The sequence below is a fragment of the Manis javanica genome, chromosome 2, assembly GCF_040802235.1.
Source record: "Manis javanica isolate MJ-LG chromosome 2, MJ_LKY, whole genome shotgun sequence".
NCBI classification, from domain to species: domain Eukaryota; kingdom Metazoa; phylum Chordata; class Mammalia; order Pholidota; family Manidae; genus Manis; species Manis javanica.
The window spans coordinates 34697763-34718833 of NC_133157.1; the positions used below are offsets into that span (position 1 = coordinate 34697763).

A 21071-nucleotide genomic window follows, 5' to 3' on the forward strand; every position below is an offset into this window, starting at 1 on the left:
GGAGGCATTTGGAAGCTTGAGTTACCTAAAACAGAAACTCAAGAGTTATAGGTTACCTTAGTCACCAACTAAGAATTGGGCATGAATCAAATGGCAGGAAGATATTACACAAAAGAAAGATTTTTATTGTTGTCTTAGTATCCCTGTGTGAAATGAAGGGCACGAGACAGACTGTTCACAGTGCAACTTAGACCTTCAAGAAGCATTTTGCAAAGACCGGCCTGCTCAGACTGTTGCTTCCAAGCTGGCAACCCTCTAGCCCCTGGCCTTGCTATTTTACCACCTGGAGATGCCATGGTTCCAGCCACACACAGCTGGGCATCTTCCACATGGACCATGTGAAATTATGCAGAAGAACTTTATGTAGTTTGAGGCTAAACAGAGCCAAATTAGCAAATCTAAGCCCCAAATGGGATACCTCCCTGGAACATTTGGGCCTGTCACACATTCCGGGAGGGAGCAGCACAGCTGCAGCCACAGCTGCCAGGAACCACCCAGGGCTCCCGCCCTGGGTCAGGGGGTGGGGAAGGCTGGAGGGCTTCCTCTGGAGGCCCTGTGTAAGCGCACACTCACCCCCACACTGACTTCATCCATTTCAAGGCCGCTTGGCTAAAAGCCCAGGCAGTGTGAGGGGCTTTCTCCCAGAACAGGCCCTGGGCCACCTAACAGAGGTGGGGGAGGGGCAAGTCTCAGGCCTGGCCCAGGATCCCCAGAAACCAGGGGGTGACTTCTGAGCTCTGAAATGCCAGAAGATTTTAAGAAAAAAAAAGTGGTGGTGGTGGGAAGGGTAGTTGTGGTAGCTGTACTTTGCTATTAAAAGGTAGAAAAATTTCAGGAAGTAAAAGCTTTTTTCTCCATTTGTTCTTTGGCAGTGCCATTAGAGAATTCCAGGAGGCTTTCAGATGACATCATGTCTTACAACTGAGAAATCTCAGTAATTCTGTGAAACGGAGCCCCTGCCTGTTCCATGTTTCCAATGGAAGCTGTTTTATATTTATGTGTTTAAAGCTGTTTTATGTCATATTTAATGAGAGCTTAATATTCTTAACTATCTACCAAAAGTAGATTATAATGCATGAAGACCCATAAAATGAACTTCCCTTCTTAGCATCATGAATTTTTGGAATACAGAAGGTTCAGGGATGGATATTATAAGTGAGAAATGTACAGTAAAAGTTTGCTTAAAAAAGTTTAAAACTTGATTTTTCCTCCAAAGTCCAAAAATTGTGGTCTCGGTAGGAACCATGAATGAGGGTAAAGCCTTCATATAATCACTGCTTTGATAAGAATGAGTTCATATAAGACTGTATCTCCTAAAGAGTGTGCAAGACACATGCATCACACACACAAGCACATACACCCACAGGGACAGACACACAGCTGAGTTTTCTAGGCACTTCATATCCACATCATAAAGTCTGGCACTTTCCCATGACATTTGACAAATTACTTCTTTGGAGGTAGGACATTTTCTTCAAAGAAACCCTGGTTGACGACATTTCCTGCTGGGAAGTATCTGGCCACCACAAAGGAGGACCCATCACTTGCAGATGCCTTTCCCACTCCCATCTTTTTTGTATTCTTCCAGACCATGGCTGTGAAGTGTCCTGCAGGGGGCAGGTGGGGGACAGGGGAACAGGTTAGTTAGCAGAGCCTGGAGAAAGCTGTTTCAAGGGATTCTGGAACACCCGCACCATCTTGCTGGGCTTGGAAAAGCTTGATCTTCACAGACACCCATCAAAGGAAGGAGACACAAAACACCCAACAGTCTGACTTCCCGTTTCACGGTCTCCTAGAGACCATGCCAAAGCCACGTGACCCCAGAGGTTAGGATGCCACCTACCTGGCACCTGCCTCCACCCCTTCCCCCAGGCCCTACTCTTTGAGGTCACCAGGGACCTCCATGTTTCTCCCAAGCGGTCACTTTTGTCTCCATCTTACTTGACTCTCAGAAACATTTAATAAGTCGCCTCCTCCCCTATTCAAAGCACTCTCCTCTGGTGGTTTCCCTTACTCCTTCTCACTGCCTCTTCCTCCTCTTCCATCCCACTTGTAAAGGCTCGAGGGCCTGCACTTCCCAAGGCCCAGTCCTGGGTTCCTTTCCTGTTGCACTCTTTAGGCAGTCTGATCTTTCCCTGGCTCCCAAATTTATTTCTTCTCTGTGTTCCAGACAAAACTACTTCCTTCACATTTCCACTTAGATGACTCACAGCCATCTCAAATTCAACCTATCCAAACTTCCCCCTTGACTTTGGTCCCTCCAGGGCTACTGCCCACCTCTCCTCCCTTTCCCCTTAAAGGTGCCCCTGTGCACACAGCCCCAGGGGTTGGTCTGCAGTCCTCCTCCTCCCTCACTTTCCCCCACAACAACCCATCATTCAATCCTGAAGAATCTAACTCCAAAATACATCTCCAGTCCATACATTCACCAAACCTTAGTCCCAACCACGGACTTTTCTCACTTGGACCACTGCTCTGGCCCTCGAATGGTTCTCTGGCATCCACCTTTGCCTCCTCCAAGTCATTTTCTACTTAAGTAGCCAGAGTGATCATTTTGAGACAACAGTAATACCTGTCTACTTCTCTGCTTTAAAATCCTTCAGTTGCTTCCAACTGCACTAGAATGAAAGTGAATACTCTGGTGGCCTTCTTTCCATTCCCTGAACACATCAGGTTATTTCCCGCCGTGAAGCCCCTGAATACAGCTGGTCACGAAGTGGAACGCTCATCCGATGACCAGCATCTTCTTCTCCCTTAGGGCTCAGCCTACATGTCACTTGTTCAGAGAAGCCTTTCATAACCACCCATTCCCTGAATACCTCCTCCCAAGATCATCTTATCACACCCTGTTTTTTTATACCACTCTATTTGCAATGATACATGTGTTTGATTACTTGCTTGGCTCCTTCACTAAACTGAGCCCTATATGGGCAGGAGCCAAACTGCTTTATTGCCCCCAAGTCTACCCAGTACCTTGGCACAGCCTGGCATGTGAAAGTGGGAAATCAACTTTTGTCAAATGAATGAGCGGAATAAATGAGTGAATGGCTGAGTCAATGAATGAAAGGCATATGGAAGAACCATCTTGGACTCAGGTTCTGCCCTCACCAGATGTGCAGGACTTCTATGTTTTGAGTTCTTTGAGACCTTGACAAGTCAGAGCTTCCTTTAATTTCCTCTGCTCTGAGCCAAATAGCCCAGTTCCTTCTCAAGCTGCTGCTTCACCTTCCAGACCCTTCTGGCTTGCTGAAGCTCCTCAGCATCAGTGTCCCACTGCTCAAGCTGCCTGCCCCTCACTCACTGGTTCTTTCAAGCTACTAACATAGCTCAGCCTCCACTCCCCTCCTGCTTTGGGGTCACAGAGTTGATGCTGTAAGGTACTCTTTGTTTGGTGACCATAATCCTTCTTATCTCCTGGGAGCAGAGGTTAGGAATTCATTTCTCCCACCTTTACTGTTAAGGATTCACAGAGACCCTCTGACAGGTCAATACTTAACTTCCATTTCACTGGATGGCACTCTTTTGCTAGAACAACCCTGGGGAAACCATGTTTTCCCCCTGACGCAGGCACTACATCTGTCTTACAGAAACCGTACCTCTAGCATTTAGCACTAAGCTTGGCACATGGTAGATGCTCAGTAATATCTCATGAAGAATGGAAGAAGCAGAGGGAGGGAGGAAAATCACAATCAGAATAGCTTAACCACCCAGTGGGATGCTTCCCACTGGGTGGTTAAGAAAGAGGGTAACTACTTTACATCCGTCAGGCTGGATATTTTTTTAATAGAATATAACAAATGTTGGTGAGGACAGAAAGTGGAACCCCTGTGCGCTGCTTATGGAATGTTAAATGGCACAGCCACCGTGGCAGACAGGACGGTAGTTCCTCTGAAAACTGAATACAGAATTGATATGATCCAGAATTTCCACTTCTAGGTATACACCCCAAAAAACTGAAAGCAGGGACTCAGATATTTGTACATAAATGTTCATAGCATCATTATTTATAATAGCCAAAAGGGGAAAAAATCCAAATGTTCATTGATAGAGCGACAGAGAAACAAAATGTGGCATATACATCAAAGAAATATTATTCAGCCTAAAAAGGAATTCTGACACACAGTATAACCTGGATGGAAACCTGAAAACATTATACTGAGATGAGCCAGACACAAAAGGGCGAATAGTGTATGATTCTACTTCTAAAAGTTACCTAGAATAGTCAAAATCAGAGAAACAGAAAGTAGAACAGTAGGAGAGGGATGGGAGTTATTGTACAGTGGGTACAGAGCTTCAGTTTGGGATGATTACAAAGTTCTGGAGATGGTGGTGATGTTTGCACAATAATGGAAATGTACTTAATTACTTAATTCCACTGAACTGTATACTTAAAAATGATTTAAAATGGTAAATTTTATGTTAAGTATATTTTACTGCAAAATTAAAGAAGGAAACAAAAGGAGGAAGGAGGGAAGCAAGGAGTGGAGAGAGGGAGGCTGTATCCTCACTCTTCCTACCCAGGAGACAAAGTTGGCATTTCCCATTGTGTCTTGTAATATGGGAAGGACTGAATAAATGCTCACAGATCAAACTGTGGGGTTTTTTCCCTACAGATAAACTTCATTTTTATAATTTTTAAATAGTTTTTGTCTACATCCATAGGACTTGACATTACTAAATTCTTTATGAAAATAACCAAACATAAACACTTATCAGTAGAGCTGCTGTGATATGATCAGAGCAGGCAAGCAAACCCTCATTACAATCATGCACTTCATCACTTGCTCTTAAGCTTGTATTAGCTGCTGCCCATTAACTCTGTCCCCTCAGAAGAGAGAAACACTTCTTGCCAACTCACCCTGGTCCCTGGACCTCTGAGTCTCAGCCCCAGGCTTCCTGCAGCTTTGCCAGGTGCCACTGGTCTCAAAGGCTCTCTTTTCACTAAGGCTCAAGCCCTTCTACATATAAGCCTTTTCTCTCGAGATTATACACTTTGGCCATTGACCCACCCATGCTCTCCGCTGCCCAGACAAGGAAGAGCTGCTGTTTGCCCGCTGGTTGCCAAGAAAATGATTACAGACACAACGTGCACACCGGAAGTGTGAAAGCCTCTGGAGGCCCTTTGCAAAGAGATGAGACAAAGTAATCTTTCTTCTGGTGGGGGAGGTTTCTGTCTATGCAGAGATAATTATGGATGGGTATTTAGAGATGGATTGAAGGATACAACTTCCCTAGCAACCATCAGATACACACTAACTCTAACTCTGAACTACTAACAGAACTTCCTTCTTAAGGGATCACATCCTCCTTCCTGCTATGGACTGCAACTGCCTGGAACAGATATTTGAAAAACACATTAAAAGTTACAGTATATGCTTGCAAGGGAATCATACATGACGGTGAGAAAGAATGCCACAACTCTTTCTGTGCTGACATGGAGCAGTATTTAACAATGAATGTGCGGTGTGACAGAAGCCAAGTGCAACACAGATCTTCCATCTGACACCAGAGTATAAACAACAGAAAAAGAGAACCTCTTTATACAAATGCTGGTAGGAGCTCAGCATAGCTCTAGAGTGATACAAGAGAAACTGGTGTCATTGGTTGGGAGGAAAGTACTGGAGGCCAGGGAGGGAAGGAAGAAATTTCACCTTATACAGCATGCAAGTATCACGTCTTCTAATGCTTATTCAGAATAAATAAATAAACAAATCTGCTCATTAAGATAGAACATAACAAGGAATTGCAAGAAACTGTCTTTTTCCACTCAGCACATAGTATAAAACTGTGTCATTCACAAGATGCTGAGCCAGAGTGTGGGGGGACAGATCATAGGATATTCAGAAGCCCTTTCACCTGTAACATGGACTCAGGCTGGGGAATCCCTGAATAGTGGTGCGACAAGCGGCAGCTCAGGGGAAGGCCGAGGCAGGGGAGATGGCTCTAAGGATCTTTAAGGATCTAGTGATCATAACACCATCCAAAGCTGTGTTCTCCTCTTAGGATCAGGCTCTGTCTGTCCCCAAGCATTGCCCACTGCCATCTGGGATGGCATGGGGCTAGTTGTTCTGGGTTTTCCTCTTCAGGGGTGGGAGAAGTGGGGCAATAGGTGGGACAGGTTGTCAGTGATCATGGAAAGTTGAGTCCTACCCCCAACTCTGACACTTCCCATTTTGGAGCAAGAGCCATGGAAAAAGCATCAGACTGAGGAGAGAAAGTATAAGATTAGTCTTTTCCCCCTTCTGGGCCCCAGTTCCCTCCTCTGTAAAATGGGTGGAATAAAGCCCTCCCTTCAAATGGCGATGCAAGGCTTATGAGGCCATGATTTGGAGGCGCTTTGTAACTGTTAGGGGTGCGCACATGAGCAACACTAGTAACTTGCTCTGACGCATGTCCAGTTGCTAGTGAATCTTGCTCATGCGAAAAGCAAATTCAGATGCTGTGAAAGAAAATGTCTCCTGGACACGGATCTTTATGAAAAGAAGACAAGGTTCTGCCTACACACCCCTAATCACTGGTATGAAGTTCTTAGTGTGCCTCCCTGACCCCTCAGATTTAATTGCCATAGAGCCAGGACCCTGAAAGAGGCCTTCTTATTCCCAGCCTGGAGAGCTGAGAGGAGACATGCCCCAGTGGATGATTCTACCTCTGCCATCACAGCTCTGCCCACACACTTGCAGAAGTCCTGCCCAAAGGGTGAGCGGAAACCACAGGAAATGGTGACTGGCTCGGAGAACATGTCACTTTCTGCCTCTGAACAATCATCCAGGGGGTGGGAGGCTATAGGTGGCTCCACCCTGGGTGGGGTGGGGTGGAGTAGAGGAATGGGGGTGGGGGGAGAACACCCTTCCCAGTTTCCTGGGTGCCTTCTGGTCAGAGAAATTTACAGCCCCTTCCAACCCATCCTGGCCCCAGGTGGCTCTGAGCAGGTTTTGAGGAAAAGACAGGAGCCTAGTGAGGGGTGGGATGAAGCCCAGAACTCAGAGCTGCTTTGGTAAGCTAAATGTTACTGCTCACTGTGGAGGCCTCTGAGAAAGGCTACGTGACCTCACAGCTGGCTCCTCCTTGCCTCTAAATACCAGTTCTCAGAATGTCCCATGGGGGACAGCGCCTTGTTCCTCTCCGTCGGAGACACTGAAGGACAGCAAGTTGACCCAAGATCACATAAGTGAGGGTGTCCAAGCTGAGACTAGACCCAGATTCAGATGCTGTGAAAGAAAATGTCTCCTGGACACAGATCTTGATGAAAAGAAGACAAGGTTCTGCCTACACACCCCTAATCACTGGTAGGAAGTTCTTACTGTTCCTCCCTGACCCCTCAGATTTAATTGCCATAGAGCCAGGACCCTGGCTCACCCCTTCAGCAGCCAAGCTCACCAGAACCACAAACTAGAGCATAAAGATGAAAGCAGAATGCCTGGGAGGCTGTGATGCGTGGGAAGCATGGCAGGGAGGATGTGGGGTGCCAAGGGAGTTCAGACCAGGAGGGTGAGCAGCTGGGCCCTTTTCCTGATGGCCCCAGGAAGCCATTGTTTGCAGTTTAATCCAGAGAGCAACAGGAGTAGAGAGGGTTTTAGAATAGTCTAGCTGCTGGGGAGCAGGCTGTTTGGCAGGAGCAAGACTAGAAGTAGGATGCCTGGTGAAAAGTCTGAGGTACCCCCTCTGGAAGGAAGCACTCAGCAGCTTTTAACTCTGCAGCCTTCTCAGGACAGACCCCAGTCATGTGCAGAACTCTGAGCTGGTGGGGCAGGAATCAGCAGCTCCAGTGCTCTTCGATGGAGGGTGAGTGTGTGTTGGGAAAGGTGATGGGGAGGAGAGTTTTGCCCTTTAGGCAAAGTCAAACCAGAGAAATATGGAAGAGGTAAAACAGGAGGGAAATGATTGATTTTCAGAGTGTTAGCCTCTTTCTGAAATCGGACCCCTGACCTGCAACCCTGCCCAGGGCCTGGCCACTCACCAGTCCCAGAGGTGAAGCCAGGTTGCTGGAAGTTGTAGCTCTTGATTTCACTGTACCATCTATCAGCCACCTCCTTTCCTGCATGGAAAAGACACTGTTTAAAACTTGGGAGCCAAGATCAAGCCAGTCCCTATTCCTTCCATCTTGGCCATTAACCCCGAACCACCTCTCCCACAAGTCCAAGTCTGACAATGAGCTGAAACAGGGACTCCTGTCCCCGAGCATATCCAGGGCGAAGAGAGGGTCTAGTTGGGAGTTGGGAGAGGCCTGGCCGGGGCTCAGGGGGGCCTGCATCTGTGTCCCTGCCCTGCCCCTAATTCACTGTGTAATCCTCGGCAAGGCTTTCCCCTCTCTGAGCCTCTGTACAAGAGGGTTGAATACAACATATGGCAAGGGCTTCTAATGATGCGCCGAGTGTCAGGGAGACTCCAACCTCACCCCACGCCAAGGCTGGTTCCTGAAATAATCCACAGGAGAAAAGCAACTGGGCTGGTGGGCCAGGGTCTGCACTGCAGGCAGAAGGTTCCTCACCTGGAAGGCCCACTGGGAACCTGCAGCATTGCCCTGAGACATCTCAAGGCCGGAGCTAGAGCCTGGGACCTCGGAAAACTGAGTGGTGAACTTTAATGTGTGCACGATCTGTCTGAGGCTCTGTTAAAATGCAGACTCTGTCTTCAGTAGGTCAGGGGTGGAGCCTGTGAGTCTGCATTTCTAACAGGTTCCTAGATGATGCCACTGGTCCATGGACCACACATTGAGTAGCAAGGCCTTAAAGAACAGAGGCTACATGCTGGCCTCATCTGGGGTATATTTAAAAATCCCTGATGCCTCGGGCCTGCCACAGACTGATTGTATCATGTCTCTGGAGGAAAGAACTAGGCATTGGCATGTTTTAAAAGCTCTTCAAAAGATCCCAGTGAGCAGCCAGAGTGGGGAACCACTGCCTGAGAGCCTGCCTACCCAGCCCCCTCTCTAGAGACGGGGAAAACGGCCCGAGAGGGTAGTGATTTACTCAGGGCGCCACAGGGAGTCAGCACAAGGCCAGGATGGAGCCGTGTCTCCTGCTGGTCTTTTCCCATTCCTTCCCTTCTCCCTGGGGCTCCTGCCTTCCCCAGGAGCATGCACACGCCTCTCCTGGAGGGCTGCTGAGCTGGGGAATACATGAGGACGGGAGGGCCTCCCCTGGGAACTCCCAGGAATGCGAGGCCTGGGGAGGGAGAGGCGCTCTCCCGCGGGGTCTGGAGGAAGCTTCCGAGGGCGAGGCAGTGCTCGCCAGCATTTTTCCTAAAAAGCCACGACAGCCCAGTCAGAGCCAGGGAGCTCAGGAATGCTCAGTCGGTGTGGCTGGGATCGCCATTCCAGGCTGTGACCTCTGAGAGAGGAATTGTCTTTCCCATTATTATTATTTCTTTTACATGGAAAAAGCTCTATTGCATTTTTCTGATAAAAATAGAGACACCAGCACTGTAAAAAAAAACAATACACACACACACATATTTATCATGATAGTAACATTCTTCTGTAGTTAGGGATACTTCAGTGCCCACGGGCTCAGGCTGAGACTGCACAGAAACGGTCTGTCTCCCCCACCCCCTCCTCAGCTGGAAGCTCTTCCAAAGGAGGGGGGAGGCGGGCAGTCTGACTCATCTCTGTGTCCCTGACACCAGCACAGGCCTGGCGCTGAGCCTGCATCAGAGACCTAGTGGTGAACTGCAGTCAGCCCCCGGGAGCAGACAGGAAGCTGGGGGTTCCTTTCCCTTTCTGGGCCTGTGGCTGCACCACAGAGGGCGCTGAGGCCGGCAGGGGCCTGATCGGTGGGCGTCCTGGGCCTGGCTCAGGCAGAGGGGAGGGGGGCTAAGAACATGACCCACCTGTTTGATCATAGGATGCCCACGCCAGATTCTCTCCACACTGGCCGCGACTGGACTCTGGGCTGTGCTTGAGGATCCTCGTGCTGGCCAGGGCCTCCGAATACCTACCAGAGTCCATGGTGTTTCCTCTGGGTGGGAGCAGCCCAGGGAAGCCCCAAAGAATAAGCCCTAGCCTGGTGTGGCTCAACTTCCTTCTGCACCCCCGGCTCGCTGAGGAAATCAGGAGCACATCGGCATCTCTTCTGAGCATCGCCTCCCCCAAGGGCCCCATTTTACAGAGAGGCAAACTGAGGCCCACAGGCCCAAAGGGATGCCTAGGTGAGTGGGAGAGTAGTTATTCGAGTCTGGCTTCATCTGCCTGCAGCCGCCCCCAACTCCCTCCATGACTGCGGCAGCAGTACCGTGAGGGGCCCGAGTCACTATGGGGCACTGAGGGGACTCACTGCTGAGCCTCCTGGTTGAGCTTCTTGCAGAGCTTCAGCGGGGGGACGCCATGCCGCTGCCGGTACTCGTTGTGAGCCTTCAGGACCTCATTATTGAACTGCTTGGAAGCTGCAATGATTTCAAAATGGAGACTATCTCAGTGCAGAGAAAAGACTCCTGAAAGTAAGACGGCAGGCTTCAGAGTAATTGCCAGCTCAAGCCTCAGGCCACACGGACAGGCTGCTGTCCCCTTTCACCCCAGCCAAACGGGCAACCATGATATTCTGCTCCACACCTTCTCATCCTGTCTCCACGCATGAAGTCACCTTCCACATCTCTGCAAACCTACACCTCATGGGCTCTGTGGGCCTCCCAGCCCTGTCAGCAATGTGGGTCTGTATCTAAGGCAATGGGAAGTGGAGGAACGGGAACAGGGGCATATGCTGATGAGATCTGTGTTTCTGAAAGACCCTGCTGGCTGCCCAGTGGAGGACGGGCTAGAAGTGCACAGCAGATGGTGGGAGGCTGGACAGTGAGCAACAGGACTTCTGAAAGAAAATGTTTGAAGGAGACTGCATCTCAGACTGGACCTATTGTGTGTGGTGGGGCCTGGGAATGGCTGGAGGTAGGAGCCCGGAGAGAACGGGCCTGGCTGTGGTGCAGGGGGGCCTTGCACCCATCTGTTGAAACCAAGAACACAGAGGGACAGATAAAGAAAAGAGGACCAGGGAAGGACAGCACTGGAGAGGTGGGGTGAGGGGGGAGTGTAGGAAAGCCCACGGTTGTGTTGAGGGGCAGGCTGTGATTAGCTGGCCCAGGGCTGCAGTGAGGGAAGAGATACAGCCCGTGCCTAACTGAGGCAAGACCTCAGAAAGGGCCAGGTCAAGGGGCCTGGAGTTAAGGAGAGAGGAAGTGAGAGAAGCCAAGGGTAGGCAGGTCACAGTGGACAGAAGCAACACCAATTTGGATCTGAAATGGAAGCCCAGACATTCCACATCCTCCATCCACCTGTTGGTTCACCGTCATTTCAGCAGCAGCGTGCATCCACCCATCATCCAAACATCCGGTCATCTGCTGAGCACCTCCTCTGTACCAGGCCCCGCCCTGTGTGCAAGGGGGCCAGGGACAAGTCACCAGGTCCTGCCCTCAAGGAGCTCACACAGGGAAGGGACAAAGCTTTGCAAATGGACACTAGCAAACGTGCGACAGGGCCAAGGTGCAGGCAAACGGGGGCACAGGTCAAGAGGAAGTTGGAGAAAAGCAACCCAACCTGGCCTGAAGGATCAGGAAGGTGGCCCTGATATGAGGCCCAGAGATGTCTGGGCAGGAGCTGGCCAGGCTGAGACCGTGACGGCCCTGGATGCCAGCCCTCGGGGTCTGGGGGTCTCTGTGGGAATGGGGGTGCCTGAGACAACTTATGAGTGGGGGCCACAGAGGGCCTCTAAACTGAGCTGGCCCCAGTGGGAGCCTGCCTGTCCCTGAGGCCTTGCCATGGGCAGCGAGGGTACAAACTGGAGGCTGGCCGAACACCACTCCTCCCGCCGTCCTGGGCCAGCCTTCTCCTCTGCTGTCTTCCAACCCCAGGCTGAGGAGATGACCCGACGGGGGTACCCTTCCCCTCCCGCAGTCAGATCCCCTGCCCCTCAGCCCTTCAAGTCACACCCCACAGCGGCCTGTGAGGGGAGATGGGGTGGAGGAAGGAGACCCAGGCCTCCCCTCAGGGGACTTTAGGCTACAAGGGGCAAAGGTACCTGCAGGCCTAACAACAATGGTCAAGCTGTCCAAGGGGTTTCTGGTCAACTGAAGAGTGAGTGGTGCTGACCTCGAATACTGTGGGGTCAGCGGAGCAGTCCAGTGAGGCCAAGTCAAGGTAACGTGGAGTGGGACAAGGATGGGTAGGGGGCACTGAATGCCAGGACTTCAGAGGTTTTGGTTGTTGGGCAGGAATAAGGAGATGTTGCGAACCAAGGCAAGGAGGGGAAAAAATGTGGCGATGGTAGCTGGTCACAAGGTGGAAGGCAGAGCTACAATCTAAAGTCCAAATCTCTGAGGCCGAGAGCTGGACCAAGCCTTTGGTTTGAAAGACAAAGTTTTGTGGGTTTATTAGAGGGAGAGGTAAACAGGTACTGGTTAAAAGCATAGAGTTTCAGATTTACAAGACAGAGAAGTTCTGGAGATCTGTTTTGCAACAATGTGAATATTCTCGACACTACTGAACTGTATACTTAAAAATGGCCAAGGTGGTCAATTTTATGTCAAGTACTTTATAATAATAATAAAAGAAAATTTGGGCTTTTAGTATGTTAATGTGGTATTTGGAATAATGGAGTCACAAAGATTTGTTTTACTATCTCAATTAGAAATGGTGGAAGGCAGAGCAACTCGAGAGAATCAAACTGGGGTCTCGTTGACAATATGCTAAGGAGACAGCAGAGTGGCATGGTTGCCAGAAACCTGCAGGCTTCTGGGTGATGCACTCCAGGCCCTGCACGAGTCCGTGCCCAGCTGGAATGCCTCACCCAGGCCGGCCCCAGCCTTATGTGAGAGGCGGCGACAGTCAAACACAGTGATGAGGTGGAGAAGGGGCTGGAAATGGGTCTTACAAGGAATGGGTCAAGTACTGGGTATGTTCATCCTGGAGAAGATCACACTTCGGAAGACACTGTGGAGGCCTGGAGGCCCCTGGTGCATTCTGGGGCCCCAGAGGGCAAAGTTGGGACCAGTAGGTGGAAAGGGGAGGATGACAGATTTCAGCTCACTCAAATGAAGATCTTTCCCTCAACCAAAGCCTTCTGAAGATTGACAGGGCTACCTCACAAGGTCGTGAGCTCTCTGGCACCAGGGAATACAAGCAGGTGTCTCCTCTCAAAAGGATTCAGGCCCTGGAGGCCCAGTCAGATGAGTTTCAAGTCCCTTCCAATCCCAAAGTTCTACAAGGTCCCATCAGGGTAGGATGAAAGGATGCAAGACAAACAACTGAGCCCAGACTTCAGGAACTCACAGCTTTTGTAAGGAGACAGTATCAAAACAAGTGTGATTATTTGCAATTGCAAAAAAATACAAACAACTCAGTGGCTATTAATATGGAACTGGTTAAATAAATGAAGGTACAACCATACAATGAAAATAAATACAGTAATTTTTTTAATTCTATGTTATTGAGAAAGTCCTTAGTATAAATTGTTAAGAAAGCAAGAAACAGAATTTCCACTTGGGTAAAAAAAAAGAATTATTCACACATTTATATATTCAAGGAAAACTTCTGGAAAGAGTCTCAAAAATATTACTAAAACAGCATAGAGAATATAGTTAATAATATGTAACAACTTTATATGGTGACATATGGTAATGAGATTTGTTGTGGTGATCACTTTTTTATGTATATAAATGTTGAATTACTATGTTGTACACCTGAAACTGATATTATACTGTATGTCAGTTTTTTTCAATAAAAATTGTTAAAAAAAATACTAAGTGTGTACGAACACATAGGCGCAGATGTAGGTATACTTGGTCAAGGCAGCAGAGAGTTCTTATCGGAGAAGCAGGCTTGGCCAGGCCCATACTAATGTCCCTTCTAGCTCTGCGTCCTGGGCAGGCTACGGTGGGACAAAACTGGAGGTGTATGTGCAATAGTGACCACAGATGTACTGGGGAAGGCTCCCTGGAGGAGGTGGTGAGAAGGGAAGGCACAGAAGGGCCAGGGTGGTGCTGAGATCTGGGTCTCTGGGTAGGAGGTGGAGATAAGGGGAGGGGTGGGTAGCTGAAGTGAAGCCAGTTTAAAGGCAACCCTGAGATCCAGGGTTGGGTTCACTGGACCTCGAACTGCTGTATGTCCTGCAGTCTCTGGCAGAGAGTGACATATAAAGCTACTAAAAAGTAGGTCACTGTACTCCCAGAATGGGGGAAGAGAAGCAAAAGTGAAAGTTCTTGTTCTCAACCTAAGCTTGGTGCCTAGATGCCACATCTGGTCACTGCTCCCAGCAGGGCCAGTTCCGTGGGCCAGGGTCCCCAGGAAGGGGGCAGGAGGACTTCTTGGTAATCAGGAGAGGGGCTCTCTCTCCCCACCCCTGGCTGGGAGGCATGGTGGCCCCACAGCCACAACTCTAGCTGGCCCCAGGAGTCCCCTCCCCCAAAGGCAGCCAGTCCAGTCCACAGAGCAAGGCCTCAGCCTTGGGAGACAAGATATCACTGGTGACCATACCCAGCAAGAGGCACACCCCACTTCTGTAGAAAAACCCAAGAACACAGATAAACGTAAGGAAAAAAGTCACAGAAATCCATCCATCATGCATTAGGCAGGGAGAGCCCTCATGGCGAACCCACAATGGGGAGAGGCCAGGGATGATGTCCTTATTTTGTAGGAGGGTAAACTGATGCTCAGAGAGGTCCCACAGGCCCAGGGTCCCAGCCCGGAAGAAGGAAGGTCCTTTCTCCTGCTTGCTGGCCAGCCGTTCTGGGTACTGGGCCTGACATTAACTTCTCGCCACCTTGTAGGGACTTCTGTGTACCCATTTTTTTGATGAGGAAACTGAAGCTCAAGAAGGGAAGTTGCCACAAATGGTCCAGGGGTGGGCCCATGAAGAGGGGAACCCTGTCCTGTACCCCACACCACTCCCAAGGGGCATGAGACAGCGAAAGCACAGAGGGGAGACCAGAGGATCCCCAGACCTAGGAGGAGGATCAGGCACAGGGAGGCTGGCCAGGGCCTTCGACTCTCTGAGCAGGGAGAAGGGGAGGAAGGAAGCGAAAACAAGATTTCTCAAGAGCCTGCTCTGTGCCACACCCTTTATGGACAGACCTGCCCAAGGAGCCCCAGAGGAAATCAGCAACCGTGGGTGGAGAAGCTCCAGGGGCAGATTTGGGGCTTCAGGTCAGAGCTGCTGAAAGGTGGAAGGAGCCGCCTGGTATAAAGGGAGCTGCTTGCCCCTGAGGGAAGGCGCAGGGCTGGGCTCTGGGGCAGAGGGTACAGGCACTTCAGGGGGTGCTGAACGGGGACTCTAGAAGGTGCCTTTGGGTCTGAGCTTCTAACTGCCTGATAAAAACGCTGACACCTGTGCCCCTCGTCCCTCCTGGCTTTGCGGGACAGGCTCCTCTCTCAGCCTCCGTCCTCTTCCGTAGCTCCCTCAGCCCAGCCTGACTCATTTCTCTGGCCTCTCCAGACTCCCAAAAAAGGCCCAGGACCATCAAAGGCCAGGGCAGGAACTGTGGACAGGTCCCTTTCTCCCCTTAGAGAGAGGCTAAGGGACCTGGTCCTGCCTTTGGCACAAAGCTGGTCTTGCTAGTTTATCAGGAAGACAAAATTAACACCTTAGGTCGGGGAGGGGCAGAGGGTTGAGAAAGGAAAGGAGGGAAGGGAAGGGAGGAAGAGCTCCAGATGGACAGCTCCTACTCTTTTGGCCTGGGTTCGAGGAAATTCAAGAGGCAAATCCCAGCTCTGCCTTTTACTAGCTGTGTGATCTTGGGCAAGTTGCTCAATCACTCTGTGTCTCATTTTCCCCATATATAAAATGGGGGTAACAGGATCTATGTCACAGGGTTGTTTTAAGAATTAAATGAATTAATCTATGTAAATGCTTTAGAACAATGTTCTGGAACACAGTGAAGAGTTACTAAATGTCAACTATAATAATTATCATTACTATTGGGTGGAGACCCTTTTGCCTCTGGCCTGGGGAGAAACTACCTGGTCAGATTCCCTCCCTGATATAAAAGTAGCCGGGCTGCTGGCATTTAAATTGGTCTTTGATGACTTCTTGCAGTTTCTCTGAGCTCGTGCTCTGATATTTGCTGAGTGAATGAGTGCATGTGTGAACAAACAGATGCTGACACCAGCACTGGGAAGGTACTAGGACAGGGGTCTTCTCATTCCAGATGAGGAAACTGCAGTCTTTGGGAGGGCATGTGAATTGCCCAGGGTCACACAGTGAGTCCACATCAGAGCCAGATCTGAGAATGCTCCTCTCTTCACTCTCCTTGCTCAAATTCCGCACACTTTTCAATTTACACACATCTTCTTCTGCCTAACGGCAAGAATGATGACCAGTGAAGAGTTGCTCAATTGCTTACGGGAACAAGGATGCCCCGGAGCATAGAAAAGCAGTCCATTCTCCAGCCCTGAGGCAAGCACTGGGCAAGTCCCTGCCTCTCTGCACCCCGGTTCCCCATCTGTATGAGAAGGATGATATCTGCGGTTTTCAAAGTATCTTCAAAGCAGGAAGCCCTTTCTTTGAATCTGTTTTTTTCAATAAAATAAACAGATGAAAATGGAACTGCTGTGCCTGACCTGACCCTGCAGAGGTGCGAGGGCATCGCCCAGTAGAAAATTCCTGGGCTAGTTGTTCCCTAAAGGCCTTTCTGCTCTGATAGCCTTTGGTGCTTGGAGATGTGCACTGAGGGACACTAAGATTCTTAGAGATAATTGGAGGCTGTGTAAAGGTCACTATTGGGCCACAGTCCAGGCTGAGAAGCAGGCAGGGGAGCAGGTAGCAAGTGGTCAGTGTGGCAGAGGGGAAAGCACACAGCTGAGAAGTCAGAGAGCTGAGTTCAAATCGCAGCTTGTCCATATAACAGTCAGGATATGAGCTTGAGCAAGTTACTCAACATCTATAAATCCATAAAATTAATAATAGCCACATTACTGGGCTGTTACAAAAAGTTGGTGACATACATAAAAAACCTAGCTCAAAGCCTGGCATGCAGAAGCTTATTAATTGGTAATAACTATTATTACAGACTAGAAACCTCCACTGAGCCCAAGGCCATTGCCTTTCTCTGCGTCCACCACATTTGCTGCAAACTGAAACCCAGCAGGGAGACCAGGGCTAGCAGCAGGACCTCAGGGCCTCTGGGCAGAGCATCTGCTGGAGTTTAAGCTGTATCAGTTGCATGATACTTTTTCAGCAATGCCCGCTACCCCAAGCAGCTCTGAGGTATAGCTGAGGTTAAGGGTTAAAAAGAGGCTGGCTCCTATATAGTGATGAGGAAACACGCCTCGAAGAGGCAAGGGACTGGCTCCTTTCCACCATCTTTATAGAACCACATAAAGCCCACGTGGACACACACTGGTAAGTGCTTCTGACCCTGTGTGTGCAGACAGCCTCAGGCCAGTGGCCTAGAACTTCGAGGATGGTCCTGTGTCACCTAGGAAAGTCACTCTCTTGGGGACCCTTAAGGGGGACAGGCACTGTCCTGGGGGCTCAGCCTTTGGGGTAGACAAATAAAATGCAGGTGGCAATGAGAGTGATAGGCCTGGGCCAGCACTCTGGAAGGTGCCTGGGTATGTGTGAGGGGTGGTGGCACCTGTCTGAACCATCTGTGACCTGCCTTCTGCCACTGCCCCCACCTGCTGCCGAAACCTGCCCACTTCTGCACCTCCACCCTAGAAGGTGTCACCACCATCCTGCACCCAGGCTCACACTGCTGATCCTTGCCTCTCATTCAGAGAAGCTGGTCACCAAATCTGTTTGAGGATACCATCTCAAAACCCCATCCCCTCCTCTCCACTCCCCTTAGATGCCTCCTTCGTCACTTGCCTGAGTAACTCCAGTAGCCTCCCCTGAGCCCTCACCTCCGGCAGATCCCCATATGGTCCCCTCCATACCCACTCCTCAGGCACAGCTCTGGTCCTGCTGCTTTCAAATCTATGTCTTCCAGTGGCCCCCCTGGTTCCACGGTAAGGCCCAGGTTCCCAAGACCCTCCTGGAGCTTTCAGTGATCCCCTCTGCAGATTCCTCCTTTCCTTGAGCTTCCAATGCTCTTCACCTGCCCGTCTTGTGGTTTGAATCACCTTCTATCTCTTACTGGAGCCACGTACTGCCTGTCTGCCTCCCACTCCCCATCAGCTTGATTATTCATTTCACAATCCAGTAAATACTCCTGAAGACAGTGGCTACGCCCTCACAGCAGTGGGTTACGATTTGGCACTGATAGATGGTGGAATGGAGGGAAAAGAGGGACAGAGAAAAGGCAGGAAGAAGTGAGGGAGAGAGGAAGGGACAGATGGGGGAACAGATAAAGAATGGACACGCAGATGAATATGAGCAGCTCTGGAAAGCTATTTCTTAGGGAAGAAGCCAGAAACAACTGAATAAAATGTAGCTGTAAAGAATTTGTGGATTTTTCTCCTCATTTACAGAGAAAGGAGTTAATTTCTCAGAATGCTCTCACAACTGCCATGCTCTTCTCCCATCACCGCCTATCATCCGTTCTTTAACCACATGACTAATCCTCATGTCACCTTTCCATGATATGAAGGGCCCTCAGGATCATACAGGCCACCCTCTTTGTACAGATGGGGAAACTGAGGCATAGCGAGGGAAGGATTACTGAAGTTGCTCAAGATCACACAGCAAGTGATTAGCAGAGCCAGAGCTGAAAGCCAGTCCAGTCACTACAGGAAAGGCAGGTAAGGATCAATGCTAGGGAAAGCCACTTACTCCCAATCCTGGCACCTCAAGAGCCCAGATCTTCAGAACAGGTTCAAGAGGCCCAGCCTCACTCACTCGAGGCTGACAAGCCTAACTTCCCTCGAAGCAGAACAGCTGTTCATTAAGAGCCTCTTGTGAGGCAGCAACTATGCCAAGATAGACATGGCCCCTGGCCACCAGGAGTGAGGAGTCTATGGGAAACAGGTCTACGGCTGGTAGTGTCCCAAGCTGACTGCTGGGAGGGCTGCAACAAAGATATCGAGAGGGGCCGTCCCTCTGCTGGGCGAGGGAAGAGGAAAATGGGCGTGGGTGGTATCTGCCCAGGAGTTGAGCCTAGAAAGATGGGGAGTATTTTCAACTGCAGAAAAGTGGGAGAGGCAGAGTGTTGGTGGTGAGTGCTGGGAAAGGGAACCCAAGGGAAGGGCCTAGCATACCTGCCTCAGGATCTAAGTGGGAAGGTGAGGGGCTTGACCAGCTCCCAGAGGGCCCCAAGGCAGGTGGAGGGGTGTTTACTCTCCCACCCGCAGACAATGGGATGGAAGGTGTTGGGAAGTGACAGGATGAAATCTGCATTTTAGAAAGTTCACGGGGACAACCACAGTGCTGAGGATGGGCCTCCACTGGCGAGAGATAAAGGGGAAGCGTGACGCCCTACCAGGGTGAGACCTGACTGAGCCTGGCACAAACGGGACGCTCAGGGGAGGAGGGACAACGACTGAAGGAAAGGATGCTCAGAGTTGCCCTCAGGAGGGCTGGTTGGCGCCAGCTGCTTTGCAGTGAGAGATGTTGTCATAGTTTGGTGGTTTTTTCCAACTCGTAACTCTGTCCCCCTGAAACAAAGCAAAAGCCACGCCTCGACAGGGCAGAGCGCTAATCCCATCAGTGCCTGCAAGCCCCCCTGACGCCATCTCTGGCTCGCGGCCAGGGGGACGCTCCCTCGGCCTCGCCCGCCCTCCTGCTCCTGGGGGCCGACGGCCGCCCCTGCTGCCCGGCTATCCCGGAACCTGCCCACCTCCGGGAGCTTCCCCCGAGCGCCCTTCCATCCCGCATCCGGGCTCCCGCCGCGCAGCGGGCGCGGAGTCCCCGCGCGGAGGCGGCCGCCCTGCTCCCCGGACATCCAGCCCGCCTCGGGCGACGGTGACGGCGAGGAGTCCGGAGCCCGGGGCTCTCCAGCCGTCCCGCACGCCGGCCCGCGGCTCACCTGACTTGCCCATGGCCGGCTCGGCGCGCTCCGGAGTTCCCGCTGCCGCTGCGCTCCTTCTCACCGCCCCCCAGCTGCTGGGAGGACGGAGGCCGGCCGGTCGCAGCCCCTCCCCCGGCGCGGCCCGGCCCCCGCCTTATAAGGCCGCGGCAGCTGCAGGCGTTGACGCCCGGGGTTATCCCGCCGGCTGCCCGGAGGAGGCGCGCGCCCCCGCGCCGCGAAACCCTCCTCCTCCGGCCCCGAAGAACTCCGCCTCGAAGGGACCCCAGTGACCGCCCGGGGTTCCCCAGGTGTGACCGGGAGCCCGGGGCCTCCTGGATCCCAGCACCAAGCAGCCCTCTTGGGACACGTAATGGGGGTGCGTAGGGAAACTCGCGCTTCTCTGACGGTTCCCAGTAGCTCCTCAGAGGCTAACGTGCTGCGAGGCCCGCGGTACTCACTGTCGAGGCGCGAGGGTTGGTTCCAGCCCGCGTCACCAGGGCCGGTGCTCTCCCCACTTTGGCCTGACTTCCGCAAATACCACGAGCGTGCCGCCTTCTCCCTGATAACACCGGGCTGAGAAAGGCATCCGTGACCCCTCCCCAGGGCAGCCCCGCCGGCGCGAGTAGTCCCGGTTGAAGTTGGCACTCTCAGGGAGGATGGACCAGCGGGCTCTGACCTGTCCGCTTGTCCCTCATTGCCTGCCAGACCAAGCCAAATCCCCCACCTCGGAGGGCTGGGCCCAGACCTGTCTCCTCAGCTCCCTACCTTCATCCCAGTCCCAAGACTAGACTTCTTAACAGTCCCCGAACGTGTGCTGAGATTTCCCACCTCCTCACCTTTCCTCAGAGGGCTGCTCTCTCAGCCTGCAGTGCTGGCTCATCTCTGCCCACGCAAGTCATCATCCCTCAGGGCCTTTGGGTCCCTTCAACCTCCAGAAGCCCTGACCTAGAAGGCAGTGGTCACTATACACCTGGCACTGGGGAGACTTGGCCCTGGTCATGGCCCCACTTCTGTGTAAGAAGAGCACTGGAAGATGCAGATGGTCACTTGTATGACCCCCCCACCAGAGTGACTACTTACTGGGGAAGGGACTCAGTAAATCCTAACTAAAGGAAGCTTATTTTAAGACCTTTCAATAAATGGATCCTGAAGTGAACTGACGTGCTGACTATATAAAGGTAGAGGTTGCAATACCAAGGCTTCAAATG

At 51.2% G+C, this 21071-nt stretch overlaps 1 protein-coding gene across 2 annotated transcripts; it reads right to left on the reverse strand.

Moving 5' to 3' along the window:
* Positions 1-100: 100 nt before the first annotated feature.
* Positions 101-20852, reverse strand: GLIPR2 (GLI pathogenesis related 2). 2 transcript variants are annotated; one of them, XM_017673759.3, is made up of 5 exons: positions 19882-20271; positions 10272-10380; positions 9829-9932; positions 7958-8035; positions 101-1607 (listed from the first exon to the last, which is right to left on the reverse strand). In XM_017673759.3, the coding sequence occupies exons 1-5, from the start codon at positions 19892-19894 to the stop codon at positions 1447-1449; spliced, it is 465 nt and encodes a 154-aa protein (XP_017529248.1). In that variant the 5' UTR covers positions 19895-20271; the 3' UTR covers positions 101-1446. The 2 variants fall into 2 exon arrangements, with proteins under 2 accessions (XP_017529248.1, XP_017529319.1); XM_017673830.3 differs by lacking the exons at positions 7958-8035; positions 9829-9932 and having other exon boundaries at positions 19882-20852.
* Positions 20853-21071: the final 219 nt, after the last annotated feature.

Bases quoted from the DNA above. Each gene is read 5' to 3' on its own strand.
- GLIPR2 (XM_017673759.3), bottom strand. The intron at 9,933-10,271 runs GTGAGTCCCCTC...GGACTCTGGTAG, and splicing joins CTCAACCAGGAGGCTCAGCA to GTATTCGGAGGCCCTGGCCA. The intron at 1,608-7,957 runs GTGAGTGGCCAG...TGCCCCCTGCAG, and splicing joins TGGCTTCACCTCTGGGACTG to GACACTTCACAGCCATGGTC.